General features: G+C 48.3%; 1 protein-coding gene across 1 annotated transcript in view; it reads right to left on the minus strand.

Annotated features, from left to right (window-relative positions):
• The window catches only part of Nfic (nuclear factor I C), a 59,533-nt gene extending 59,294 nt beyond the window's left edge, over positions 1-239 (minus strand). The window contains exon 1 of the mRNA XM_045134857.1: positions 190-239. Coding sequence (XP_044990792.1) covers positions 190-192 — 3 coding nt within the window. The 5' untranslated portion in view covers positions 193-239. The remainder of the gene's footprint in view (positions 1-189) is intronic.
• Between the last annotated feature and the right edge of the window lie 10,820 nt (positions 240-11,059).

Here is an 11,059-nt window from a genome sequence, read left to right on the forward strand (position 1 = left end):
GCGGTCCTGTGCGCCCCGCCTCCAGCGTGGGGAGGAGGCTGTGTAGGGGGGGGGTCCCCAAGGTGCCGAGCAGATGGACGGGGGTCCCCAGGTCGGGCAACTTTCTCCCGGTGCCGGTGCCTGTGCACACCATCATCCCCCCCCCCCAAGTCCCCCGGGCGAAAGCGAAAGTGGGGGGCGGCGACGTACCATGGCGCTGCGTCGAGCGGCGAGGCGGGCGGGCGGCGGCGGAGCGAGCGCGCTCGGTCCCCGGCCAGGGGGGGCCGGAGGCGGCGGAGGACGGGGAGGCGCGGAGAGGGGGTGCCCGCCCCCCGCCACAGGACCCTCCCCTCGGCCCGCCCCCCGCCCCCCCCCCCCAGGCCCCCGCGCGCCGCCCGGGCTCCGGCTCCGGCTCCGGCTCCCGCTCGCGCTCGCGCTCAGGCTATGGCTCCGGCGCGGGCATCCCGGGGCGGGCGGGGCGCGTGTCGGCCTCGCTCGGAGGAGACGCGGGCGGCGGGGCGGCGCTGCGGAGAAGTGGGAGCACACAGACACGCGCGGGCCTCCTGTCCCCGCGTGGACACACAGGGCGCCTGCAGTGCGCGAGTCACAAACAGCCTGCAGGGGGAGGAGGGGTAACCCTAGACACTCAGGCTTCCAGCCTCCAGGGGTGTCGCAGCATGTCACCAACACAGACCCTAACACCCAGACAGGCCCACACCCCTACTTCGCGGGGTTGCCCTGACCTACGAGGTTGTACCGGGGGACGCTGTGACATTGACAGGCGCCCAACAGGGACATATGGGGACGCAGACAGGGACCTGGACAAGGAGGGTGACAGACCTGAAGGTCCCAGGCCAGACGGGAAAGGCGGGGGGAGTGGTAGGGTCCGTATGGATGGCTCAGCCTGCGCATTGGGGGAAGGGCCTCGCAAGCTGCGCCTGTCCCCCCACACACACCCTGCAGTCTCCCCCCTCCGGCCTCTGGCCACCGCTGCAGACCCGGCGCAGTCCCTTCCCCCCAGTTCTGTGTCTGGCGTGCCGCTAAGGGATGTGGGGGGACTGGGGTTCTGTTTTCGTCCTGTCCTTTTGTCTGGCTTCCACCCTAGCTCCCCTCTGCTTGGGTACTGGACGATTTGGGGCACTCCCTCTAAGAAGGTGTGACAGGGTGAGGGCAGATGGACAGCCCCCGGTAGGAGGGTTCCGTCTTGAGCAGCCCCCAGGAGCTTGGTCTCCGGCCCTCCTGGGGAACGACAGGTGAATGGGACCCCAGAGCTGCTCAGTGATTCGTGGCCATAGACACTGTGTCAGGCCCCAGCGTCTTTCCCGCTTGCTTAAGTCCTTTCTCATCTTCAGTTTTCACAAAGGAATCTGCGGGGCTCCAAGGGTTCTTCAGGCGGCCCGGGGTCTCCAGCATGGCCCAACTGGGGAACGCTAGTCCTGTCACTTTCTCCAGGGTTTTCCAGACCCTAGTGGTAGGCACAAAGGAGGTTCTGGGGGGGGGGGGGCGGAATCTTGGCTCCTGCAAATTGAGGCAAGCGCTGGTAAGGGGGAGGTTAAGAGGACTGAGACCCCTCCTCCCTTAGCTAACCTCTAATCTGTCTCTGCTAATCCAGTTTGATCCTCACTCACTGGGCCGGGAATTAGGTGCATGAAGGAGAGAGGGGGAGCCAAGGGAAGGGTGGGCAGAGGGAAGGGTGGGCAGAGGACAGCTGCATCTGGGGTGGGGGGGTCTACAGAGCAGAAATGAGAGAGGGGCAAATAGGCAGTGAGGCCTAGGACTCAGTTTACCACTTACCCATCATTTTCCACACAAGTCACCCCTGCATCCCTCCCCAGCCATTTTACCTGAGCATACAAGAATGAAAAAAAAAAAAAGAGTCCCAGAGAGTGTCACACACCTGCCCGAGGACTAGCTGGGAGGTGGTGGTGGGAAGCCCCAGATATTCACATCTTTTGGAATCTAAATAGGCTTAGAATTCTGCCAAAATAGAATGCCTGCTTGCTTAGTAGGTCTTCCTCTCCACTTGCCTGTTTTCTCTCCCATTTATGAAAGGAGTGAGAAGAAGCCGAGCTGTACTTCCCCTCTGGCAGATCTCAGTTCCCTCCCTCAGAGAGGGCACCACTCACCTGAAGTCTGGCCCTGAACATCTGGGGATTCAAGGAACAGGTTTGCTCTGAACATGCACACACCTCGTTTTCCTTGTCACTGTGCCCTGTGTTGCTGAGTCAGGGCCCACAGCAAGGATGTCATATCATGCATTCTGAATCACCCAGACATGTAAAGTCTGTGAGAAGGTGTGCGCAGAACAGAAGGAGCATGCCCAGGTTCTGATACCTACAGCCAGGGGCCTGGGACCTCACTTCAAGGGGATGCAAGGACCACTGTGTATATGCAAGATCTCTCCCTTCCTCCAAATGTCAAAGTCCTGGCAATAAAATGACCCCTACATATATGGCAAGGTTTGACTTCACAGACCAAAGAGAAAAAGACACATCATACTTTCTTCATTCATCATAGTTACTACTACTACTACTACTACTAATAATAATAATAATTATTATTTTTGGGTTTTCGAGGTAGAGTCTCACTCTAGCTCAGGCTGACCTGGAATTCACTCTGTAGTCTCAAGATGGTCTCAGACTCATGGCGATCCTCCTACCTCTGCCTCCCCAGTGCTGGGATGAAAAGGTGTGTGCCACCTACTGCTGCAGCCTCTTGAGTGATGGGATGACAGGTGTGAGACACCTTTTGTGCGCGCGTGCGCGCGCGCGCGTGTATGTGTGTGTGTGAAAGCATGCATTTAACAATTGCTCAGAGATGCAGGTGTACAGATTTTGGGAAAGCAGTGTGGTGTGAGTGGCAAGATCTAAGATGACCTCAGATCCTGTGCTCCAGCTTCCAGAAGTCTAGCCTCAATGCCAAAGCCTCCAGAGTTGCCTTCCTCATGTACTCATAGAAGCGGAGCTACTGAGTGCTGAGGGACACCTACTTTGTCTTTTCTTTCCCTGTGGTATTGAAAATAGAGCCAGTTCCTACTTCTGACCATGCTCCCAGGCCACACTATGGGTTCTAGGCCATCACTCTACCACTGGCCATGCCCCCAGCCCTCACTGTGGGTTCTAGGCTGTCACTCTACTGCTGACCATGCCCCCAGCCCTCACTGTGGGTTCTAGGCTGTCACTCTACTTCTGATCATGCCCCCAGTTCTCACTGTGGTTTCAGGCTCTCACTCACCCTCACTGTGGGTTCTAGGCTGTTACTCTACCTCTGACCACGCCCCCAGCCCTCATTGTGGACTTATTTATCTATAAGAGAGAATGGGTGTGCCAGGGTCTTTAGCCATCACAAATGAACTCCAGACACATGTGCCACCTTGTATATCTGGATTACATGAGTATTGGAGAATCAAACCTGGGTCCTTAGGTTTCCCAGGCAAGTGTCTTAACTGCTAAGCCATCTCTCCAGCTCCCTCACTCTAGATTTTAGGTAGGCGCTTACTATGAAAACCAGGCCTTGAACTTGTGAACCTTCTACTTCAGCCTCCTGTCTGTCAGTGGGGAAGTCATGCTCTCTCCACCATCACAACATTCTTTGGAAGTTAGTACCCTCAGGCCTGTTTGAAATATTTTTTATTTTTCCAATCACTTGTCAACTACTAATTTAACACCTGGATTTTATTTATGTTTGTACATGTATCTGTGTTGTCCACTTAAAAGAGGGTGCTTAACTGGGTGTAGTGGCACACACCTTTAATCCCAGAACTGGGGAGGCTGAGGTGGGAGCATCACCATGAGTTGGAGGTCACCCTGAGATTACATAGTGAATTCCAGACCAGCCTGGACTAAGTGAAATCGTGCCTTGAAAAAAAAAAATGCACCAAACTTGCCTGTGTGGAGAACATACACTTTACTGCACTCTGCATATGCTGGGACAGCCCCAGGAAGTGGAATAGGCTTTAAAAAGAATAAAATTGGAGCAGGAGGGATGGCTTAGCAGTTAAGGTGCTTTCTTGTAAAGTCAAAGAACGCAAATTTGATTCCCCAGGACCCACGTAAGCCAGATGCACAAGATGGCACAAGCCTCTGGAGTTCATTTGCAGTGGCTGGAGGCCTTAGCATCCCCATTCTCTTCGTCTCTCTCTCTAGTAAATAAATAAAAATAAAAATAATTTTAGAAAGAATACATTTATGCTTAGCAGTTAAGGCACTTCACTGTGAAGCCAAGGGATCCATGCTCGAGTCTCCAGAGCTCACATAAGCCAGATGCACAAAGTGACACAAGCATGCAAGGTTGCACATGTACACAAGGTGGCGCACATGTACACAAGGTGGTGCACATGTCTGGAGCTCAACAGCAGTAACTGGAGGCCCTGCCATGCCAATTCTCCCCCCCACCATTAAAAACAAGAAAAAAAGAAATAAAAAATAAAGTTCAGGGCTGGAGAGACGGCTTAGCGGTTCAGCGCTTGCCTGTGAAGCCAAAGGACCCCGGTTTGAGGCTCGATTCCCCAAGTCCCACGTAAGCCAGATACACAAGGGGGCACAATGCATCTGGAGTTCATTTGCAGTGGCTGGAGGCCCTGGCACGCCCATTCTCTATCTATCTGCTGCTTTCTCTGTCTGTCGCTCTCAAATAAATAAAAATTAAAAAAAAATAAAGTTCAGTCAGAAAAAGTAGTCTAGTAAGGAGAAGTGAACATAAAGACTATTTTAAAAGGATGAATGTGGGTTGGCAGCAAAGCCCTGTTATCCCAGACAGAAGGGGTGCTGAGAGGTCAAGGCTAAGCAGGGCTACTTGGGAAAACCTAGACCTGAAGAAAAAGGAGAAAAGCAGCAAGGGAAGGGCAAGAACAGGGTGCGAGGAAGGGCCAACCAAAAACTAGGGAGAATAATTGCTCCTTGACAGCACTGCAGTCCCTGAAGTGAGCTGCATTCTTACATTCTTCAGGGAAATCTTGAGGAGAGACTGGCCAAATTTTAAAAATTATTTGTTTATTTAGTTATTTATTTGAGAGACAATGGGTGTGCCAGGGCTTTTAGCCACTGCAAAAGAATACCAGATGACATCTGGCTTACTTGTGTTCTGGAGAACTGAACCTGAGTCCTTGGGTTTTGCAGGCAAGCACTTTAACTGCTAAGTCATCTCTCGAATCTGAGACTGCTCAATTTTAATGGATGAAAGAAAGTGCGCAGGACCTCATCATGTAGAACTATCATTCCAGCTCCTCAGGAAGATAGATTCTATCTCAAAATAGTGAAATGAGATGGGCTGGTGACATGGCTAAGAGGTAAAGTCCTTGCTGTACAAGCCTGAGTCCAGGTAACAAGCAGGAAGTTGTGGTGGGTTTCTATAATTCAGCACTGCTAGAGAGAAGGAAAACAGAATCCTTTTAGAGAAGAGGAAGAGGACAGAATTTCTCCAGAGAGGAGGAGGAAAAGGACAGAATCCAGCCAGGCACGGCAGCACATGCCTTTAATCCCAGCACTTGGGAGGCAGAGATTGGAGGATTACCATGAGTTCGAGGCCACCCTGAGAATACAGAGTGAATTCCAGGTCAGCCTGGGCTGGAGCTCCTACCACAAAAAAAAAAAAAAAAAAGACAGAATCCTTATAGAGAGGCAGAGGAGAACAATTCTTCTAGAGAGGAGATGGAAGAGGACAAATTATTCTAGAGAAGAGAAGGAAGAGGACAGAATTCTTCTAGAGATGAGAACTACCAAAGTCTTTCAGAGAGGAGGAGAAAGAGGACAGAATTCTTCTATAGAGGAGGGGAAGTACAGAATTCTTCCAGAGAAGAGGAGAAAGAGGACAGAATTCCAGAGATGAGGAGAAAGAGGACAGAATTCTTCTAAGGAGGAGGAAGAGGATAGGATTCTGCTAGAGGAGAGGAGGAGGACAGAAATCTTCTGGAGAGGGGAAGGAGACATCATTCTAGAGAGAAGGAAGAGGACAGCATTCATCTAGACAGGAGGAGGAAGAGGACAGAATTCTAGAGTGGAGGAGGAGGACATAATTTTGCTAGAGGAGAGGAGGAGGACAGAATTCTTCTAAAGAGGAGGAAGAGGAAAAACCCTTCTAGAAAAGAGGACAGATTTCTTCTAGAGAAAAGGAGGAAGAGGACAGAATTATTCTAGAGAGGCAGAGGAGAACAATTCTTCTCGAGAGGAGGAAGAGGACAGAATTCATCCTGAGAGGAGGAAGAGGATACAATTCTTCTAGAGAAGAGGAGGAGGACAAAATTCTTCTAGAGAGGAGGAGGAAGAGAACAGCATTCCTCTAGAGAGAAGGAAGAGGACACAATTCTTCTAGAGAAGAGAAGGAGGAGGACAATTCCTCTAGAAAGAAGGGAGAGGACAGAATTCTTCTAGAGAGGAGAAGGAGGGCAGAATTCATCTAGGGAGGAGGAGGAAGAAAACAAAATTCTCCTAGAGAGGAGGAGGAAGAGGACAGAATTCTTGGAGAGAATCAGAAGAGAATAATTCTTCTAGAGAAGAGAAAGAGGACAGAATTCATCCTGAGAGAAGGAAGAGGACAGAATTCTTCTAGAGTGGAGGAAGAGGATAGAATCCTTCTAGAGAGAAGGAGGACAAAATTCTTCTGAACAAGAAGAGGGTGAGGACAGAATCTTTCCCAAGAGAAGGAGGAAGAGGAGAGAATCCTTCTACAGAGGCTGAGGAGGACAATTCTTCCAGAAAGGCAGAGGAAGACAATTATTCTAGATAGGATGAGGACACAACTCTTCTAAGAGGAAGAGAACTCTTCTAAGAGGAAGCCTTCTAGAGAGGAGGAGGACAGAATTCTTCTAGAGGAAGAGGAGGAAAATTGTTTTAGAGAGGAGGACACATTTCTTCTTGAGAGGAGGAAGAGGTGGATGAGGAGGACAGAATTCTTCCTGAGATGAGGAATAGATCAGAATTCTTCTATGGCAGAGAAGGAAGAGGCCATAATTCTTCCAGAGAGAAGAAGGAGGACAGAATCTTTCTACAGAGGCTGAGGGGGACAATTCTAGAGAGGCAGAGGAAGACAATTGTTCTAGAGAGGAAGAGGGCACATTTCTTATGAGAGGATGAAGAGGACAGAATTCTTCTAGAGAGGAGGAGAGGGACAACAGAATTTCAACAGACTTCTAGAGAAGAGGAGGAAGAGGACAGAACTTTTCTGTGTAGGAGAAGGACAGAATTCTTCTAGAGAAGAGGAGGAAGGGACAAAATTATTCTAGAGAGGAAGAGGACAATTCTTCTAGAGAGGAGGAGGGCAGAAATCTTCTGGAGAGGAGGAAGAAGACAATTCATTTAGAGAGGAAGAAGATGACAGAATTCTTCTAGAGAGGAGGAAGAAGAGGACAGATACCTTGTAGTGAGGATAAAGAGGACAGAATTCTTTGAGAGAGGCAGAAGAGAACAGTTCCTGTAGAGAAGAGGAAGGTACAGAATTCACCCTGCAAGAAGGAAGAGGAAAGAATTCTTCTAGGGAAGAAAAGGAAGAGGACAGTATCTTTCTAGAGAGGGGGAGGACAGAATTCTTCTGAATAAGAGGAGGATGAGGACATAATTCTTCTGAATAAGAGGAGGATGAGGACAGATTTCCATTTCTAAGGGGGAGGAGGACAGAATCCTACAGAGGCTGAGGGGGACAATTCTTCTAGACAGGCAGAGGAGGACAATTGTTCTAGAGAGAACAATGACACATTTCCTCTTGAGGAGGAAGGGGACAGAATTCTTCTAGAGACAAGAAGAGGAAGGAACCCTTATAGACAGGATGAAAAGGATCTATTTCTTCTAAAGAAGAGGAGGAAGAGGAGAGAATTCTTCTAGAGGGAGGAGGAGGACAGAATTCTTCTAAAAAGGAGGAGGAAGAGAACAAAATTCTTCTAGAGAGGAGGACAGAAATCTGTACAGGCAGAAGAAGACAAGATTCTTCTAGAGAGGATGAGGAGGATGAAGTTCTTCTAGAGAGGAGGAGAAGGACACCACTCTTCTAGAGAAGAGAAGGAAGAGTACAGAAATTTTCTAAAGAGGAGGAAGAGGACAGACGTTTTCTAGAGAGGATGAGGGAGAGGACATAATTCTTCTTGAGAGGAGGAGGACAGTATTCTTTTAGCAAGGAGGAGTAAAAAGACAGAATTCTAGAGAAGAGGAGGAAGAGGATGCAATTTTTCTAGTGATGAAGAAGACAGAATCCTACAGAGGAGAAGGAGGACAAAATCATTCTTCAGAGGGAGAGGAGGACAATTCTTCTAGAAAGGAGGAGGGGGACAGACTTCTTCCTGAGAAGAGGAAGAGGACAGAATTCTAGAGATGAGGAGAACAGAATTCTGGAGAGGATGAAGAGGACACAATTCTTCTAGAGAGGAAGAGGACAGAATCCTTCTAGAGAAGATAAGGAAGAGGAAAGAATTCTTCTATAGAGCAGGAAGAGGAAAAACCCTCCTAGAGAGGAGTAAGAGAACAGAATTCTTCTAGAGAAGAGGATGGAATTCTTCTAAGGAGGAGGAGGACGATATAATCCTTCTAGCGACAGCAAAGATGACAGAATTCTTCTAAAGAAGACGAGGAAGAGGACAGAATTGTTCTAAAGGGGAGGAGAAAGAATACATAATTCTTCTAGAGAAGAGGAAGAAGAAGACAGAATCCTTCTAGAGAGGAGGAGGACCAAATTCTTCTATAGAGGACATGGAGGAGGACAGAAATCTTCTGGAGAGAAGGAAGAAAACAGAATTCTTCTAGAGAGGAGGAGGAAGAAGACAAAACTCTTCTAGAGAAGAGGAGGATAATTCTTCTAGAGAGGAGAAGGAGAACAGAATTCTTCCTGAGAGAATGAGGAAGGCCAAATTTCTCTAGAGTAGATGAAGCGGACAGAGTCCTTGTAGAGAGGAGGAAAAGGACATGATCTGCTATAGATGCAGAGGACAGAATCCTTCCGGAGAAGAAGAGAAGGAGGACAGAAATCTTAAATGTCCTCTTTCTCCTCATCTGTAGAAAAGTACTGTCCTCTTCCTTCTCTCTAGAAGAATTCTGTCCTCTATCTCCTCTCAAGAAGTCTGTCCTCTTCCTCTCTAGAAGAATCTATTCTCCTCCTCTCTCTAAAAGATTTCTGTCTACCTCTTCCTCTCTAGAAGAGAGAAGGAAAAGGACAGAATTCTTCTAGAGAAGAGGACAGAATTCTTCTAGAGAGGAGGAGGAAGAGGACAGGATGCTTCTAGAGAAAAGGAGGAGGAAGACAGAATTCTGAGAGGAGGAGAAAAACAGAATATCGCTAGAGAGGAGGAAGAGAACAGAATCCTTGTAGAGAGGAGGAGGACAGAATTCCTCTAAAGAAGAGGAAGAAGAAGACAGAATTCTTCTAGAGAAGATGTGGAAGAGGACAGAATTCTTCTAGAGAGGATGAAGAGGACAGAATTCTTCTAGCAAGGAGGAGGAAGAGGACAGAATTCTTCTAGCAAGGAGGAGGAAGAGGACAGTATTATTCTAGACTGGAGGAGGAAGACAGAATTCTTCTAGAGAATAGGAAGAGAACAGAATTCTTCCAGAAGGGAGGAAGAGAACAGGATCCTTCTAGAGAGGAGTAGGAGGATAGAATTCTTCTAAAGAGGAGGAAGAAGAGGATAGAATTCTTCCAGAGGGGAGGAAGAGGACAGAATTCTCCTAGATAGAACGAAGCGGATCAAATTTCCCAGAAGCTGGTGGACCAAATAGTCTGGTGAGGGCAGTGGTGAAGGATGACAAGAGTCTACTCCAATAACATGGAAGGTGAGGGCCTTCACACGTGTACCATGCCATACACAAGTTCACGCATGCATTTGCTCACCCCCAATAAATAATCCTATATATTTTTTTAAAGATAGCTGCTGCATGTCTCATGGTGAGACATCAACTAAAATGTGCAAATGGGCAGCCTGGGTTACATTCTCATCAGTGCTCAAAATAATCTATACACAAGTATTTGTTTAACAATAAAAGAATCACTGTGAGAATTGCTGTCCTCTTCTCTAGAGGTTAGCTTGAGACTACATAGTGAATCCGGGTCAGCGTGGGCTTGAGTGAGACCCTACCTTGAAGAAAAAACAAATAAATAGGAGAAAGTGAGGCATGGTGGCTAACCCTATAATTCTAGCACTGGGGAGGTTTATGTAGGAGGATCACTGTAAGTTCAAGACTAGCCTAGGCTATAGAGTAAGCACCAGATCAGCATAGTCCATGCCTCCACCTCATGGTTCCTGATGGGAATGTCAACCATACCCACCTATCAGACCTGGAAACTGAAGCCTAGAGCATGGCATATTCTAATTTTGTACAGATGGTCTGCCCAGCCCATCATTGAGGGAGAAAACAAACAACTCTGACCAGTAAATGAGGAGTGATCACAGCTATGCCCAGCCCTAGTGCTGGAGACTGCAGCCACCCAGTGTCTGACTCTGAGACCCAATCTGCCCATGGTGACAGACTGTGGCCCCAGGTCTTGAGAAATGACTGTTCCATTGTACACACAGTCATGTACTGATGCAGCACTGAGGTGCCCCCAACCTGTGCTATAAAGAATACAGCCTTCACCAATAAGCTAGAAAAGAGATATAAAGGGAAGAGAAAGGGAGGGAAGGGGATACTTAATAGGATGATATTGTATATATGTAAGTAGAAGAATAGATTAATGGGGGTGAAAAGGCCCAAGTGAGGTCAGGGGAAGAAATTGAGTAAAGGAAAGGTGGAGGGAGGGCTAATCAAAATCTAAGAGGGTATAAATAAATCATATGAAAACCTACTTTTTTTGGACAATGGAACATTCAGGAGCCATAGATTGTTTCTAGAAAAATTTCAGTGCGAGGGATGGGATCCCTTTCAGTGAGTTGTTGAACAGTGAGGTCCCTGATGCCCCCAAGACATTACAGGCCATTGCCAAGGCCCTTGGTTTCCCACCAGGAATAGATGGGAAGACTCTATTGCTGAAGACTCCACATGCTTGGGCTGCAAAGCCACTGAAAAATCCTGCTGTAACTGAGCTGATAACCTCCTCCATGTAGACCAGCTGACAGAAAGCTGGAAGAAGTCATTCTGCATGCAGTTCAATGGAAGAGAGAGAAATC

This window comes from Jaculus jaculus, chromosome 15 (genome assembly GCF_020740685.1).
Source record: "Jaculus jaculus isolate mJacJac1 chromosome 15, mJacJac1.mat.Y.cur, whole genome shotgun sequence".
Taxonomy (NCBI): Eukaryota; Metazoa; Chordata; class Mammalia; order Rodentia; family Dipodidae; genus Jaculus; species Jaculus jaculus.